At 37.2% G+C, this 17,507-nt stretch overlaps 1 protein-coding gene across 2 annotated transcripts in view; it reads right to left on the bottom strand.

Annotated features, from left to right (window-relative positions):
* LOC129364410 (heterogeneous nuclear ribonucleoprotein C-like) overlaps positions 1–14,863 on the bottom strand; it is a 40,390-nt gene extending 25,527 nt beyond the window's left edge. Inside the window, exons 1-2 of one of the 2 annotated variants that reach the window (XM_055037022.1) lie at positions 14,705–14,863; positions 8,298–8,373 (exon numbers count right to left, since the gene is read on the bottom strand). In XM_055037022.1, coding sequence (XP_054892997.1) covers positions 8,298–8,371 — 74 coding nt within the window. In that variant the 5' untranslated portion in view covers positions 8,372–8,373; positions 14,705–14,863. Of the gene's footprint in view, positions 1–8,297; positions 8,374–13,199; positions 13,419–14,704 lie in introns of those variants that run through there. The other variant, XM_055037021.1, reaches the window with a different exon arrangement.
* Positions 14,864–17,507: the final 2,644 nt, after the last annotated feature.

Below are 17,507 nucleotides of genomic sequence, written 5' to 3'. Positions count from 1 at the left end.
AAAGCACATTGTAACAATCCTCCAAGCATTACTAGGATGAATAAGGTAAAGCAATGGTAATAAAAACAAAAGGCTTTCTGCTGACACTTTGAAGATATTTTACACAGAACATCAAGAGAACACAACTCTTAGAACAATAGTTGAGAAATTTCTTGAACAATCCAAGTTCAAGAAATGTCCCATTATGATAGGAAATGGGTTTGCCTCTGATGGTGGAATATGAAATTGGCACTTAAGTTAAAACTTGAGTGTCTGTTGATAATATCCATGTCGTTTAGAGATTTGATAGAACTCCTCACTGAATCAGTTTCTCGTTTAAGAGACTTTATGTCTAAATGTTGCTGCAGGGATGAAATGTTAAAATCAAGACATCAACATTTAAAGTAAATGCTTACAATAGTTGGAGAAGAGAATAAGGTACAATCTCATCTGTTGTTTTGCAGCTGTTTTTGCTTTTTGTTTTCCTCTGCACAAAATTGACCACCAGCTTTCAACGGGAGGTATTTTAATCTCTTCTCTGAATAAAGCAAACAACTCTAGTCTTTGAGAAAATATTTTTACCAACATTGTGCTAGGGTTTATTACTACAAAACTAACGGTCACAATGTTATAATGGCAACATGATGCAATTCAGAATAATTTGGCTTTTAAGTGAAACTGCACTTACCGTTAGTGTCTAGTGCTGTCATATGGTTTTACATTTGAGCTGCAATGTTGGCCTGTCTGTGTCAAATCTGAGTGGAGTTATTGTCAGCCACAACATTTCTATTCATCCTGAAAGCATTAATATATCTGTCTCTTAGATAAAGAACTCTCTGTATAACAGATCTTTTTTTTCTTTTAGTCACTGTGCAAGAGCAAGAAAACATCAAAGTTATTCTCAAAGTGAAATTTAATGGGAAGACGTCAATCTCCGTAAATACATAAAGCTGTAATGTTTTCCCTTTTGTTTTTCATTTGTACAAAACACACCTAAGCTATTTGCGAAAGACATAACAGGATACCAGCTTTTGCGTTCTGCAAGGAAAAAAAGGTCATGAAGTTTATTATGTCTCCATTCAGGGAGGCAACAGAATTCCAAATAAATCCATCTGCTTGACATTCCTGATCATAAATTATGAACAACTTGATCAATGTTACCACTGAAAGAATTCACACTATTGGTAACACATTTTTTTTCTTTCAACTTCTACCAGTTGTCAGGATTTTTTTTAATTAAATTTAAGAATTTAATCAATTTTATTATAATTACAAAACTGATAATGTTATTAATGATCATTATTGGTAGGTTCGGATTTATTTCAAAAATTATGAAACTGATTCACAATATCAAGTCACATCTTTGTAATTTACATTTCCTTTCTCCATGTTTGATAAGTAGATAAAATTGAAAACCTATCCAGCTACAATGTCTGTCAGCTGCTACTGAAATGTTAACATAATACCTAAATCTTAAAAAAAAAAATTTTGAAATAAAATGATTGATGTTGCAATATTGATGTGCAAATAAGATGCTGCATGATAAATTTCTGAACTGAACTGTTGGATAGTAGGAGTCAGAAATTCATAGACTGAGTAGAAGGAGTTTGATCATAAAAGCCAATGAACTTTGGCTTTGCCCCCTAGTTTCCCACAGCAGGTGGCGCATTTACAGATGTCAGCCAACGGCGCTGCAGGCTGGATACACATATACAATCTGTCAGACCAAATGTCAAATACTGCACAGAAAAAGAGATAAATAAACAACAACTTTGTATGATAAGTTTCTCATTGCATCTTTCTGGTGTACAATGTTTCCTTTTGATAGTGAAGAACGTGGATGAAATTTAGGAAAATCGAAGAATAAAGTAAGAAAAGGACGATATTTTAACCTGAACAGGGCAAAACCTCTTACAGACAAGTAGGACAAGGTTGAAGCTTTAATGGGAACAATGTTAACAGCGACAGAGGTTTTATTCATCTTATATTATCGGTTACTTGACCCTGACTCATAATTTCCAGGATGAAAAAAAAAAAGTAACGTCTTGGTTGTGAGAAATGTCGGTAGATTAACCTTTTCTTAGATGTATTCCTGTGAATAATAACAAAACTTGAAATAAACACAAAATTCAATTGAACCACTGTTCTCTTATAATAAGAAAAACTATCAGGTTGCTGCATTAATTCCATCCTATTTCCAGCACTTTGATGACTGTCCCTTCTCATAATTAATGATAATGAGTGATTATGGCAAATTAAGAGGTGGAAATGCACGTACACTTTGCTTGATGGTCACACACCGTCATCCCTGTGTGAATCCTTCCTTTCCCTTTGCACAGAGGTAAAATGAAGCAGATAATGCAATTAGTGATGAGGCAACTTTGTCATACACTGATTAAAGCTATGACCAAACAAAAGTGAAGTCGCCTATGTTATTTCTTCAACCAAAATGCTTGCTTTGTTCTGAGCAGATATGTTCAAGGTAAAAATACCAGGCTAAAAATTATGATCCTGTTTGTTTGATTAGAAAGGAACATTTAAGGAAAAGCAACATCTTTACCTACACAATGGCCTTATCAAACTCAGAAGAACCTCTTCCTCAGGGTGACATATTGTAAAATGCTTCTACATAATAATTTAAATATCAGTGGGTTGTGTTAATACTTTAGTTCTCACTGGAGCACAAGTTTACTGCATTAAGACAACATTAGCATTTTACCCTCTAAGTATTTGGCATAAGCAAGTGCTAGGTTGGTTCAAAAAATTGGACATAATATAAAAAAATTAGCAAACATGTGTTGTTAAATTCTAATTAGACATTGTAAGATTATTTTTCTCATTGTTAATATTATTTTCTCATGAACTATTAGCAGTATTGTCTTGCTTGGATGACACACATCTTTATGGGTTTGAGTCATTGCTAAAGCTACACTACAAATAATACATTTATGGTCATTACAATATAAATGTATATCATATCATCTCTCCAGGAAACATAGGCCTCTCTAAATTACTGATAGGTGTGAACATGCATAAAAACAGTTGTAATTTGAGTTTCCAGTTGTGTTTTGTGTTTCCATGTTGCCCTGTGATAGAATGGCAACCTGCTCAGGATGCACCCCAGTCCTGTCTCAATGATTGCTGGAGATGTGCTTAGCCACCTCACTGACTCTGAAAGGATTACTCATGTAAAAATGGTTTGATGGATAATTCATTTTTAGAGATGTAACAAATCTTGAGATACTTAAAAAAAGAAGAAATCACAATATTTCCTGTTGAAGTGATTGCTATCTTGTGAGCACTAGCTGGCTGTGGTCTGTGTGGCTTTGCCTGATTAAGTCATAATAAAAGATGCCCAGATATATTAAAATCACTTGTCTGGCAGCATTTTGGGTTTCCAGTAGGAACTATGAATGGCAACAGTGTGACAAGCAAGACACAAACCATAATAGTTGTTCAGTCGCTGAAAGAGGCAGAAAACGTCACAATGACAACCAGTGCATAGACGTCTAAGGGTACATTGAGCTACTGAACAATAACAATAAACTTGATCAAAAGCCACTGGGAAATACACTTGTACTGGAGACCAGCTGAAGCACTGTCCGAAGGTCTGAAAACATCTAAATAAATCAGCAAAAGGCATATAAGTTTGTTGAGTTAGTACAAAATAAATGCCTTTAAAGGATTTGAGTTTTCTTATGAATAACATCAAAACCTCATCTTGTCCTGGTATCACATGTCATCTTGCCTTGTGAGTCTCAGGTATTGTTACACCCCTATCAAATAATAGTTGCTTGGTAATCAAGCGTGGGCTGCACAGTGGCGCAGTAGGTAACACTGTTGCCTTGCAGCAAGAAGGTCCTGGGTTTGATTCCCGGTCCAGTTGTGAACATGCAAGCTCCATGGAAGTTTGCAAGTTCTCCCTGTGGATGCGTGGGTTCTTTCTGGGAACTTTGGCTTCCTCCCACAGTCCAAAAACATAATTTAGGTTAATTGGTTTCTCTAAATTCTCCATAGGTGTTACTGTGTGCACGGTTGTTTGTCCTGACTGTCTCTGTGTTGCCCTGCGATGGACTGCAGATCCGTCCAGGGTCTCGCCCGTTGACAGCTGGAGATAGGCACTAGCACCCCTCCTGACCCGAATGACATCAGAGTGCAAGAAAATGGATGGATGATTGTTAGCTTTAATGTCAGATACTTATCGCTTTAACACATTTCTTGGGTTGAAAATCTTACCCGAACATTTTACCCACATCAAATCTGTAACTCAGCCCTGCAGGGCCAAATGAACCCAGACCAGAATTTTCTTTTACCCACTACATTAGGTAAAGAAGTAAAGAGAAAAAGAAAAACAAATCCCTGAGTCCCAGTTTATGGGTTAGCTATTAGCGTAAACATTCTTTTGTGTGGCACCTGAGCCTCTTTATGAAGGGCACACAGAGCAGTGGGCTCTTATAGTTGTTCACCAGAGCATAAAGAGGCCACAACGCAGTAGCATCTGTGTCTGGGTGGGGAAATGCTTGCCACTCTCTCAACACAGCTGGGGATTACTGAGTTAAAGGACACCTGTGTCTGTCGGAAAGTAATAATAAATGATAACACCCATGTGTTGTCATGGCCGCTCTACAGGAGACAGCCTGAGGGGAGACATGTGAGGGTAAAAAAGACGAAGGCAAGGGAAGAACCTTTCCTCCATGGAAGGCTGCCACCATCAAATGTGACATAATTTGTTCATACATAATATGAAAAGACTTTACTGGGTTGGACATCTGAGTTTGAAAATGTAATCATGCAAAGACTAATCAAACTCTCCAGTAATTGAATCAGTTCAGAAATGTTGTAAACCTGCATGGAGTCAGCGAGCAGATAACAGAACTTTAGTGTCTTACTGAGTTTTTTTGTGTGTTTTTTTGGTTTCCTGAATTATCTGGGCCACAGGCAGAAGTGTTTGTTGGCCGACTCTGTGAGGATGGAGAGAGGCGGGAGCAGACGGGGCTCTATGCTGCCAGCCTCACGGTTGGGGGGGGGAGGTTGGAGTCTGGACAGAGAAATTTTTGGTAGCTGTCTTCACATGATTTACATTTGTGACTGTGTTGTAGTTTCTGGCTCTGGAAAATTGATCATGTACACTAAATTGGAATAAGACACCTTTGACTTATCTATTTATTCAGAATTGAAATCGCATTTTGAGTTCTTTTGTACAATAAAGTCATATTTATGCTGTTTTCTATCCACATGTGACTAGAGGCAATATGACAGGATATTGAATTTGCAAATTTTGTGTGTGCTTGCCAAATACAGAAGAGACAGACATAAACCTTTGCAAAGACAATAAAAGGATAAAGAGGAGCAGGACTCAATGATTTGCATCAGCTTCACATATTTCAATAAAAATGTATATTGCAATTCAGTAGAAACAGAGCAAATATGAAAGTTTCTTCAGACTGTTTCAAAAACAAGCACAAAAAAAGCGTGTTTATAGCACTAAATCAAACCCCAAAAAACATTAAATAAGAACAATCTATCCTGTGCTGCATTCCATGGTGTTCACAAATAATGTTAAATGTGGTGCTGGAAGAAAAAAGCAATGTTAAGAGGAAGTGAGTTACCCTAAAGTGGATTTAAGGATTCTTTCAGAAAGTTAACAAAAGAAGAACAACATTTTGAATGAATGAGACAAAGAGCAACATTTTCACAAAATTCCAGTGTAACAGTTCACAAATCTGAGGTGAAAACTATTTTTTTCTCATTCAAGTTTTCCTTTGGATAATTTCACAGAGGACTATTGATAGCAATAGTGTAAATATGATACTGAGATGTGTGCAAGCATTTACTACGTTAAATGTTAACATGACACTCGTAGTGTGAAGGTGTGAATGTGAAAAGCCTCACAGACCTGCTGGTGCTGTTTTAGACTGTTTGTTTTCCATTTGTTATCGGACTTGACAGGCTCCTTTTATCATCCCCATAAAATATCACATGGGCGATATCAAGCTGTATCAGTGGTGAGACCTCAGGTGTTTTTCTTTGTGAGCATGAATGTGTGTGGTTCTGTATGACTAACCTCATTAATGCAATGATGCATGCTGCTGAAAAACAACATGGGGCACAGTGCGAATAATGTTTGAGGTTAAGGTCAGAGAGAGACGAGGAGAAAGAGAGAGCTGGATTAAAGATATTCTGCACACGGAGGGGGGTAACCCGGGGACACAATATATTATATATGAATCCTAACACAGCAAAGTAATATGTCCAGTGTCAGTGTGTTACGTCAGGGAGATAAACCTGGTGGATAACCTAGATTGCAACTGGCTTGAATAGAAAGAGATGGATCATTTTTAGAATATTTATTGTGGATTTAAGATATGCATCATCTTTTTCCTGGCTTCCCTTCCAATTCCATAACAATTTTATTATTTTATTGATTTTAAGACAAATAACTAAAGAATCTGGCCAGGGCTAAATGTGTCACATCTTGTCACCATCTACACACAGGTCACAGCATTCTGATTAGGCCACTGCTTTGGCTTCAATGCTGGTACATTCAGCTAGAAGCAGAATGCTGATCAGGCTTTTGCCTCATTAGTTTACCTTAAAAGCAGCCAAGTGGCTAATTAAAAGCAGCTAAGCAGCTATTAATTAAATCATAATTAATTTCACTCAATACTACTTGAGTTTTGCGCCGTATGCCAGCTGTTCTTTTCATATGAGAACAACATTGGACTTTTTCACCTTCATTCATAATGTCATGTGTGGTAGAAAGTTAACTTCACACATCTCCCTGAACAAGCCATTCCCACTGCAAAACATGATGGTGGCATCATCATTGTGTGGTGATCCTTTTCTTCGGTGGGGACACAAAAGCTGATCAGAGTTGATGTGAAATGGATGAAAATAAATGCGGGTCGGTCCTGGTAGAACCGTTGCTAGAGGCTGCAGAAGACTTGAAAATTCCTCTTCACAAACTGTCTGTGATTAATGTAACTGTACTTTAACTATTTCGCAAGGATGAATGGACACTGGGGTCGGGCGATATGGACTTCAAGTTTTAGCACAATATTTTGTGGTACTACTGTGATACTGATCAAAGTAGCGACAACTTTAGGTATGACTGTGATCCATTTCCACAAACACAATTATTGCTCTTGAACAGAAGTATTAGCATGCCTCTTTAGAATATAACAAAGTGTGATTTGTATCATCTGCACATAATCACTGCAGTTCATCATATTTTCCAAATTTATTACATTACATATTTTAGAAACTTATCACAATAACTGATAAATTATGATAATTTCCCATCCCACATGTACTTTAGGTGTTAATTTGTTCATGTTTTTATCACAAAATTTCCAAAACAAAAACATACATGCCAAGATAGGAAGCAGTACAATGGCAGCTAAAGAAAAAAAAAAAACAGCGCTGCTGTTTCTCCCCAGACAGCTGTAGCTTGTTCTTTCATTGACTTCCTTTTCTGGAAGTAATTAACCTTTTTAGCACACAGTCAAAGTTCAATGACTTCAGGATCAGGGTTTGTTTGTGTGCCGGACAAACAAACAAAACAGACCATGAGAAATAACTCAGTTGTTGTTTAGGCTTCTTGAGCAAAAAGCTACAGGTGCATACCTCAAACTGGGCCTTTAATAATCTCACATTGGGAAGCACTTTCAAAAAGAATGGTTTACATTGCAAAAAGGAAAAACAAAACAGTCAATGTGGCTTATTTAGGGGCTTTTAAGAATTCAAATAATATGAGAAATAAAAAAAACAGCATATGGACTTCCAGAAAACACACCAGACAAAAAACACAAATGAGGCCAGTAGCAGAACACGAGTCAATAAATGAGAATCTACTCCAGCTTGAGAGTGATGCTGCAGACACTGAAACCAGTAGTATCTTTACGTTTTGTTCTTGTTAGAATGTGTAAACAAACTCAACAAGCCAATGCAAAGTCATCTCTCTCCTATGCCCTACCCTCTCCTTCGAAGCACAGAGCCTGTCTAGCTCCACAGTGCTGCATTGACCTGCCGGCAATAGACAGCAATCAGCTCCAATCACACGTGTGTGCTGCATCAACAAATAAATTAAAACACCGACTGATGGAAACCGCACCTCTGGCAGAAATCAATAGCCACTTAAACACACAGCAGGTATGAAGCTAATAACGAATAATGCTGCATTTATTGGAAAGCTGAGATGCAGCAGAGTTGCAGATAAAGGGCTGCAGCAAATAACACAACACATCATTATCTTCGAGTGTGAGGGAATTAGAGTGTCTGTACGGGTCTGTGTGTGTGAATAGGTGGTTCATACTCACCCATAAGTGGTGTTGCTGGCCCTCTTACTAGCTGCCCTGGAGCGACTCGACTTCAACTCTCCACTCATGCTCATGTCTGCATGAAAGAGCAACCAATTAACTTTATGCTGATGGAGTCAAGAGCAACAAAGCTAATAAGCAAAGTGGACAAAACAAACAACAGGAGGAATGCTCAGATTAACTAGAAAGAATTCATTCTGCATAAAGTTGGTTTTATCTGCAAGACTTGTTTCATTGTACCTGTAGTCTCAATTTGGCTTTGATTGGTTTCTGGTGTCTCTCTTTCTTTCCTTTTCATTTCTTATTTTTTGCAAGGGCCCAATTTAGTTCAAAGGTTCCTAGGTGGAAGTTTTTTCTGGGGTGGATTATGGCCACTACACGACAGTCATTGTCTTATAATGCAGTAAAGGTTATTGTTAACATGTTTAAAAAATGCAAAGCAATATGATTTTCTGTAAAATAAGCACTTACAACTAAAGTGGCTCCCTCTAATCATGTCTAATAATATTAGTTTTAAATAAAAAAACATATCAACATAAAACTCATAATCAACATGTTATAAAATAGAAGAAGCAATAATTAAAGTGTTGTAAATTTTTGTTTAAAGTTGTGTAATTGATAGTTATAGTTTTACTGCAAGTCGTTGTACTGAGTTTCAAATTCTCCTGCTGCTCCATTTTTGTCTATAGTTTGCAAGGTGACTTCAAACGTCAGCCTCCTTATGGCTTTGCTTCCGCCATCCTTTTTGCATACATACCTTTACACGTGTTCTCACCAGATAATTAATCATAAATCACCTTGATTACAGTGTCTGCCAACAGTTCACTGTTTGCACTGTGGTTTTGGGTGTTGATTTGCCCAAAGAGAGGCATAAAAAGGCAAAAAGGCAAAGGGGGGAAAAAAGAAGGAGTCCAGCTTGACACGGACAGATGGGTGTTGAATGGAGTGTGACTGGGCCAGCTGCACATACACTCACACAGTATGACTGTCAAATGGCTGGGAGCTACAATTAATTAAGTATGGGTCTGAATGTGTGGAAGGAAAATTAGACATGTGTACGCGCCTTTGCCTCCCACAGCAGAGATATTTTTCCGACAGTTTGTGGGCCCAACAGCGCCCTGTTGGAGAGCTTCTCTGCAGCTGGCAGTTTCTCTGCTGGTGGGCAGCTTGCCCCCACTGCAGACAGCTAAACTACGTCTCATCTAGGACCAGGCACTCAACCTCATCCTACTGGTTGGTTAAAAGTACAGTTCAAAGAACACATATTTGAAATATGGCCAAATACAAAAATCCAAAGTATCTGAGCAATCAAAACAAATATAAACATGCATATTTTAACTTGGTGTATTTCATCCTGCACAGGAAAATCACCTTCTTGCACAAATCAAGCGTGGAAAACAAAACTTTCTGATGTTTTATGATGCATCTACTAAGAAACGTGAAGACGGTGTGATTGACTGCATGATGAAGCCATTAAACAGGACAAGATACCAGGATACTGCTGAGCACAGTTGTCTCTCTCAATGGGAGCAAAACCTCAGGTGGTAATCAGCGTGCCTATTCGTAAACAGAATCCTACACGCCATAATTAGACCACCAGAGAAGATTTCACATATAAGACACACACACACACATATACACACACATACACACACGCAGACAGACTCGCATACAAGTTGGTTCATGTTGGTGACACAGGGATAAATAAATAAGCAAAATGGTATTTGCTTCTTTTATTGCAACTTAAATAAACAGCACAAAAGATATAATGCTGCCAATAGATGATATGTGTGTTGCCTCGTTTTTATTAATGAAGTTACAGGCTTAACTAAATTCTCACTATTTCTAGTGTGTGTCGGTTTAGAGAGGAATTAAAAGGATGATAGCGGAGATTGATGTTTGTTTTTATAGAAAACATACCAAGTACATATTGACAAAGTGGAGAGGAAAAGAGAAAAAAAATGCCATTTTTTTGGTCCTTTAATTTTGATGGTTACTCAAGTATACAAAGAAAAAGAAAAACATATAAATTGTGAAATGTATTTGTTTATGTTTGGAAGATCAATAAAATTGCTTTCTATATTAAAAATGGCACAGCCTTAGAATGCCATCAAAATCTTATAATCTTACAAATGGATTTGATAGTTGGATTTAACGTTCCAAAAGAAAATCTTCCTTTTAATGACGATAATTATACATGGCCCTGATCAAAAGTGTTTGTACTCTCAGTTTTTTCGCCTTGTGCTTCAGTACAACCAAGGACCTGAGCATATTTTTTATGATGCACAAACCAAAGTAGTGGATTATTATTTAGTGGAAGGGAAAAATAAAAATCTGAAAAAGTGTTGTTTTCAGCCTCTTATCTCTGATACCCTGAAATAAAGATGAGTTCAACCAATTACCTTCAAAAATCCGAATGGTAAGTGGCCTGTAGGTACATAATGTTTTATCAAGTCAGAGGACTCTAAAGCTCTTCACACTTTAATCAGTCATTCATGCACACACTGATGGTGGTGAGCAATATTTCAGCCTCAGCTGCTTATTGTTCTAAAATGGTCTAGTCAAAGTTTGGATGAGAATCCTGTCAGTCCTTCCTCATTACAATTACTCCTCTGAATATCCTAATGTCTGTATGCTTGTATGTGGCTTTAAAATGTCAAAATGTAAAAACTTCAGGAAGTAGTGATCACTAGTGCAGGTCATAAGAACTTTATAAAATAGGTCATTAACTACTAGCTTTGGAGCTGGTATAGTAAAAAACAGACATAAAACTGGCATAATTTGATGTTTACATTTAGTTGATAAAACTGGATTAAATGACACACAGAGGTCACATTCAATCAGCCATAATAAGTTATAAATCCTCTGCTACAGTTTACAGCCTGTCACTTTGCTTTACAGCAGGCCTGGAGCCAGACTGATCCCTCATGCAGGCACAAAGTCAAAGCTGACCTAATCTTACTGGAAACAAAATTATACAAGAACAATAAAATAAACATTTTCTTATTCAAAATCTCAGCAGTTTCTCCAAAAGATGGTCACCAAGCAGCTACCCTGAGAGATGGCCCTCAAATTCTCCGCTAGCCTCAGAAATTATTATTAAAGCAAGCCATTAATGTATGTAGAAATCTGGAACTTGAAGTTGGACATTTTTTGGAGGAGGGATAATGTTGCAATCAGATAAAAAAGTGCTTGGGCAGCTTCTCTCGCTCATTCCTGCTTTAGACATTTTTAAGTAGCGCCTAAAATTCCATCTTAAATTATTTATCAATTTAATTTAGTTCAACTTTGATGTCATTTCTGCAGCTATTTCACGTTTGAGAAATATGACAGCTACTCAGATAATTGAAAATAAAATATCTTTAAAAAAAAGCAGTACTTCTGCTAAATTAACATCTCTTCAATAACCCACATCTAAGTCAATTATTTTACTTGGTAAATTAATCATCAAGTGGTTTTAGTTAATGCCCATTGAGATCATTTTAACTTTTTGTCTGCCTGTTCTCTGGAAGACATCGCCAGCATAATCCATACAAGAAGCAGTACACCCCTATGGACAGGTCACCAGTCTGTTACTGGGCCAACAAACACAAGACAAACCCACACACTAACACCTCAGGAAGACTTGGAGCTGCCAATTAGCCTTACATTGTTGGTTCTGGATAGCAGATATATGCCTGATACCAGGAGAGAACACCAGGGTCCATAGGACTCACCATCAGAACCACCCTTAGAATCAGTCACTTTTTGTCATTTTGGTGTTTTTTTATGTTCTTCTGCATTTCTTCATAGACTTTTTAGATGTGATTCAAAGTATTGCTCATTTTATTTATTTGGACAACAGATAAATAAAATATGATGATATGTTTATATGGCTGTGCAAAACAGAACCCTTATTTTCTTTTTTGTGTGTATTTTACCCCACAAACATGTTAATTTGATCAGTTCATCAACATATTGGGTTAATTATTTTGTTGTTGTTGTAATAATACAGTGTGCTTTTTTGGAGATTATACAAGCAAGACTAGAGTTTATTGTTTGCCACTGCTGCAAAGTCAATCTATTATTCTTTAGTCTGGTTGTCTACATTTAAACGTTGTTTCATAGCATTCACGCTTCCTGCTGACTTGATCTGCTCCATGTCTTCTTGCAATGCTACAGACCTGGTCAGGCTTTGAATTAAGTTTGAATTAAATAATTAAGTTTTCATACTCAACGCGATGCAGTGTAACTACAGGCAGTAATGTCAATGTATGATATTCATCTCTCCAAAAAACATCCCTCGAAAAAACAGCTTTTGTGAGAAGACTGTGGTGTCTGCATCCGCTTCAGAGTACAGAGTAGAGCTGCTGCTCCTGCATGCCTGGGAAAGTAATCTTATTAAGGGTTGATTTTAAGGGTGACATTCACTTTACAGCAGAACAACAACAGACAAAAATGCAGGTTTGTTCCTTCACTAAAGAGTGGGAGCATGACAAAATTAGGCTGACAGAGGTTTTGATCCCACAAGCCTTCACAGTCTGAGACCAGGTTCTGACCTTGGCAGTGATAGAAATAGTTACACTTCAACTACTTCTCACCTTTGATGTAAAGTAAAGGAACATAAAACAACACTGTCTCAGTGTAAAATAAGTTAAGCAGAGCTTTATATTTTACCAGCAGATTTCTCCGAGATTAATCTGTCTGTCCGTGTTCTGAACATGCAATGAGAATAATAAAAAATAAAAAGAATAATCATAAAGGGAAAATATTTTAGGAAGAAATACAAGGGTGCCAAAAACTACAAGCTGAATGAACTACCACGCCAAGGGAGACGTAGAGAAAATTTAAAAAAACACCGCACCATGCAAACATTCACTAACACATGCATGCACAGAGATAGAGGTCTGACTGAATACTCACATCTTGGACTGAACAGGGTCATATCAGGGATGCAAAGCAATGAAAAGCAGAGTAGAGGAACAAGCCAAGGGATTTCTTTTCTTCTATCTCGAAACTCTTCTTATGTTTTCGATCTTGGTGTGTGTGTGTGTGTGCGTGCGGGTGGGTTTGGTTGTGATCAAGATGCTGTTTGGCTGGCTGCTGTGGTACTACTGAGTCAGTGACAAACCAGACAGAGAAGCTCCAGTGGGTTGTACCAAATGTCATCATGTGGCAGGGGTAGACAGTGGTGCACTGGGCTGTTCCACAAAAGAAATAGGGGAGAGGTTAGGATGAGCGTGCAGCTGGTTCCCTCTCCGCAGGGAGACCTCGGTTTTTAGTAATTCCAATCTGGCAAAGAGGAAGCTGAAGCCACATGTGTGACTGACATTCTTATTCGTATGTAAATTAGGAGTTAAATAAGCACATCTTTATAAATTTTGTATAAAAAGTGGTTTATTTCTGGCATCATAATGTCAGATAAAAGCCAACGAACTATTAATCAAAACAGACACTAATCGTTTTTTGTTTCGTTTTTGTTGTGTTTTTTTCAAAATAATTATACAGGATTCCCTTTTTTTTTCATGCATCGCATTGTCTATGCTCATTTTAGTTGTGCTGATCTAGTCCTACTCTTTAGGATGTTTAATCCTTCTTTCTCCTGAGGAAGTGCTTTCATGTAGGTTTAATTAGCTTTTTTTTTAAACAGCCAACCCAGGGCAATGGCTGGCTGCAAGCCAAACCTTAATCTTAGTCAACTCTAAAAAAAAAGATTATTACCTCTTTTCACACCACACTTAACCCAGAAACAATTACATTATTAAACTGTTAACCCCTCTGTAACCGACTTCTCAAGGAAGTGAAACACAGCTGAATTTTATGGGAGTCGACAGATAGTGAGGAAAATTTGAGAAAATAGGGCGATATGGTTATATTATTAAATGAAGAGCTGCATGCAGCCCAAAATGTTCAGCTTTGGTGTCACAAGCACAGCTTCTTCCATGTGTGCTGTATTAGGGTAAACCAAATAAAAAATCATTTTTTTATTCTTTATTTCTTATTTTCTCTCATCAAGTTTGAGTTTACATTTACAGCACTTTTGGCAATATTTAGTTTTTCAGTTGCATTTTAAAAATATAAATGTAATGGGATAAATAAAATGTGCATCAAAGCATTTCTGATTCTGGACCAAATTTTCTGCAAGAAGGAAAGCCTGAAAAAAAAACTAGAAAGACAGTTGTATCTTTTGAAGACGATATTTGCATTTTAAATATTTTGCCAGAGTTACAACTCAGTGCAAACAAAATGCATCACTTTAACCATGTGTCTCTGTTTAGGTCTGTGTGAGTTGACAGCTGTATGGGAAGCTATCTGAAAACACAGCCTAGGCTTAATATTGATTAGCTCCGTGTTTGGCTAGTTAGCCTTGTTGCTACGAGACACTCTTCTAAATGACTAAGGTGATTTCCTCACATTAGTATTAGTACCTCTACTCCTGCTATGTTTTTCTTCGCCTTCTTTTCTCTATTCTTTATTTTTTCTTCTTCTTCTTGTTCTTCTTCTTCTTTGGGCGCCAGACCAAGCAGCTTGGGACATGTTGCTTTCTGACGTTACTCGCGTTACAAAACTCACCCACCCAGAGCGTGACTGCCTGAACTGCGCTTGCGCAGAGGTGCGGTGCAGGAATATACCAAATAGCAGAGAAAGAGGGGGGGCAAGCAGAATGTTATTATTTATAGCTATAGTATTTAAGATTTTTTTGATATGCAGCTAAATTAATTCAGATTTATTTTAATTACTAAACTATATCATTAAGTGGTAGGTTAAAAAAAAAGTAAAAATATATTTTTTTCTTGTCTGTTTTTATGGCGTCCCCCAAACTCCAGTTTAGGCATTTGTCAAGCCAAGGACAGGCCCTGTGTGTCCACTTTGGGTCGTTAAACTACGGCTTGTGGTTTTTCCTTTCACAACAGGTTTTGTGTTTTAAGTCTTCCCTTAAGGCCAGATTTGCAGAGACATATTTATTGTTGTTTATGATGTAAAGTGCTTTCAACTGCCTTGTTGTTGAAATGTGCTATACAAATAAAAATTCATTGATTAATTGAACAATAAATAAGAAATAAGTAAAAAGTGAAAAAGAGGGTCTGATGCAAAGCTATTTAAACCCAGTATATTTACAGACACAATGAAAGATTTGAGTGCAAACTATTAATCAAAACAGACACTAATTAGTTATTATGAAATATTTGGGAAAATTATTTGCTTTTGACAGGGGCATAAGAAAGCTGAACAAAACAAAATGGACAGTTTCTCTAAAAATTTGCGCCACATTTTCAGATTTGTATTAGTAAAGTTGAAAGTTGAAAGTATTGTTCCACTTCATAATAATTTGCTTCTTTGTGTTTGTACATACCCCAATATATTTACTTTTCCCAGGCTGTTCTGAATGATGACACTGACAGATTTGTAGCAGTCATCATAGAGGGGGAGGATTCTCTGTTTCTTTCATCTTTATCAACACTTGATTTGTGAGGTTTAATGAACGCTCATGTTGCATTCATTATACCTCAGAAGAAAACAAAAAAGTATCTCGATGGAAGTAAACAGCGGGTTCAGAGGTATTTTCAAATTCAATTCAAATTCAAAATTACTTTATTGACCCCAAAGAGAAAACAAATAAACATAATGAAACTTAGATCTATACATTAACCAAGATTATTATGCAAATCACTTTATATAAGATGTGGATGCTCATTTGATCAACCTAGATGCAAAATGAGACCTATAGCAACTGTTTGTTTCTTTGTAAAAGATCAATATCTCAGTAAAGCCTCAATGTTTGTGGTCATTTCCATTTCTGAGAGAAATAAGTGACTCTTTAGCTTCAAAGTGCACAATAAAATTGTGCACTTTATTCCTCTTAGTAAGTTACAGAGCTGCCTGGTGAGGTGTAAAATGATGCTATTAGAGCAGTGAGAGAGAGAGAAAACAGTAAAGTTTTGAACACGTACAACTGAATAATGAGCTGAGACTCTCTACAGCGGTCCATAAAGTTAAGGAGGAACTGCAGCTCTAGGTTTAGCTTCTCCACTGGGTCTCCGCTGAAGGCTCCCATCTTTTTTTCTGTCCACTGTGTGCAGATGAAATTAGGAGTTAGGGCAGGTTTACGCCTGATTGCAAGTTCAATCTTCTCACCCACTAAAATACTGAAGTGTCTCTGAGCAAGACACAGAACCCTGAGAGGCTCCATCACTATAGGTTTGTGGAGGGAATAGACCATAACTCAATGCACTAAATATAAAATTGCCAGGATGTGTAATAGTATAAGAAACTGCATGATATTAATTACAGTTCTTGAGTAATAGTAACAACTATAGAAAAAAAAATTTCAATTGCAGGCTCTTTAAGAGTCACCGTGGATCTCTCTGAAAGATGTTTATAGAGCTATTAAATACATAAAAAACAGTTCTTGTTCTCATGTTAATTCATATTAAGTTACAACCACAATAGACGTTCTCTCTTTTTGGGTGTTAACATCAAGGCAGGCAGGAAAGACCCATAACGAATAAAAATCAGTGTTTGGTGAGGTATCACTGTATTCTGACATGATAATCTTCTTTTTAAATGCGCTGCTGCACTCTCCACACCCCAGCCCCCAGCATGGAGCACAGCAGACAGCTCATACATTATCACTGAGTGCCTTTTCTCTTTCGTTCACCTTCTTTCTCTGTGTCACACCCACAGACGTCCCCCTCTGCCATCCCTCCTGCACTTTTTTAAACTTGAGTTTCTCAGAGTGAAAACCTCATTATATCCTTCTGCCGGACCTGCAAACTCAATCGGACAGAAGGTTAGAGGGCCCCTGCTCTCGAGTCACAGTAATAGGGTTTGTGTTTGTATACATGTATGAAAAGTTGCAAAAGAACCAAAGAGAGCACTATGAATGTGACAGTATCGACTATCCACATTGAGCTCATTTATTTGTTTATTCAATTAACTGACAGCAGCACCGGACTTGTTTCTGGACACAACATTTGATTGAAAAAAGCTTTTTGCTCTCTTTCTCATTTCATCTGACCAACTGGATTTTATGATTTAGTTCAAATGACCTTTTAGTGTATTGGCTCTATAAAACTATTTATAGTGGTTTCATGAAAATGATTAATGTTTCATCTTATTTTACAGAATGTTGCTGAACCATTTTTGTTTAAATTAATGTCAACATTACTGTGACTGAGGTCACTGTTGATACTCACGGAAAGATTTAATGCTTTATGTGGAAGTGGGGGT

Source organism: Poeciliopsis prolifica, unplaced genomic scaffold (assembly GCF_027474105.1).
Source record: "Poeciliopsis prolifica strain line A6 unplaced genomic scaffold, Auburn_PproV2 SCAFFOLD011, whole genome shotgun sequence".
Classification (NCBI taxonomy): domain Eukaryota; kingdom Metazoa; phylum Chordata; class Actinopteri; order Cyprinodontiformes; family Poeciliidae; genus Poeciliopsis; species Poeciliopsis prolifica.
This window is presented reverse-complemented; position numbering and strand designations above follow the sequence as displayed.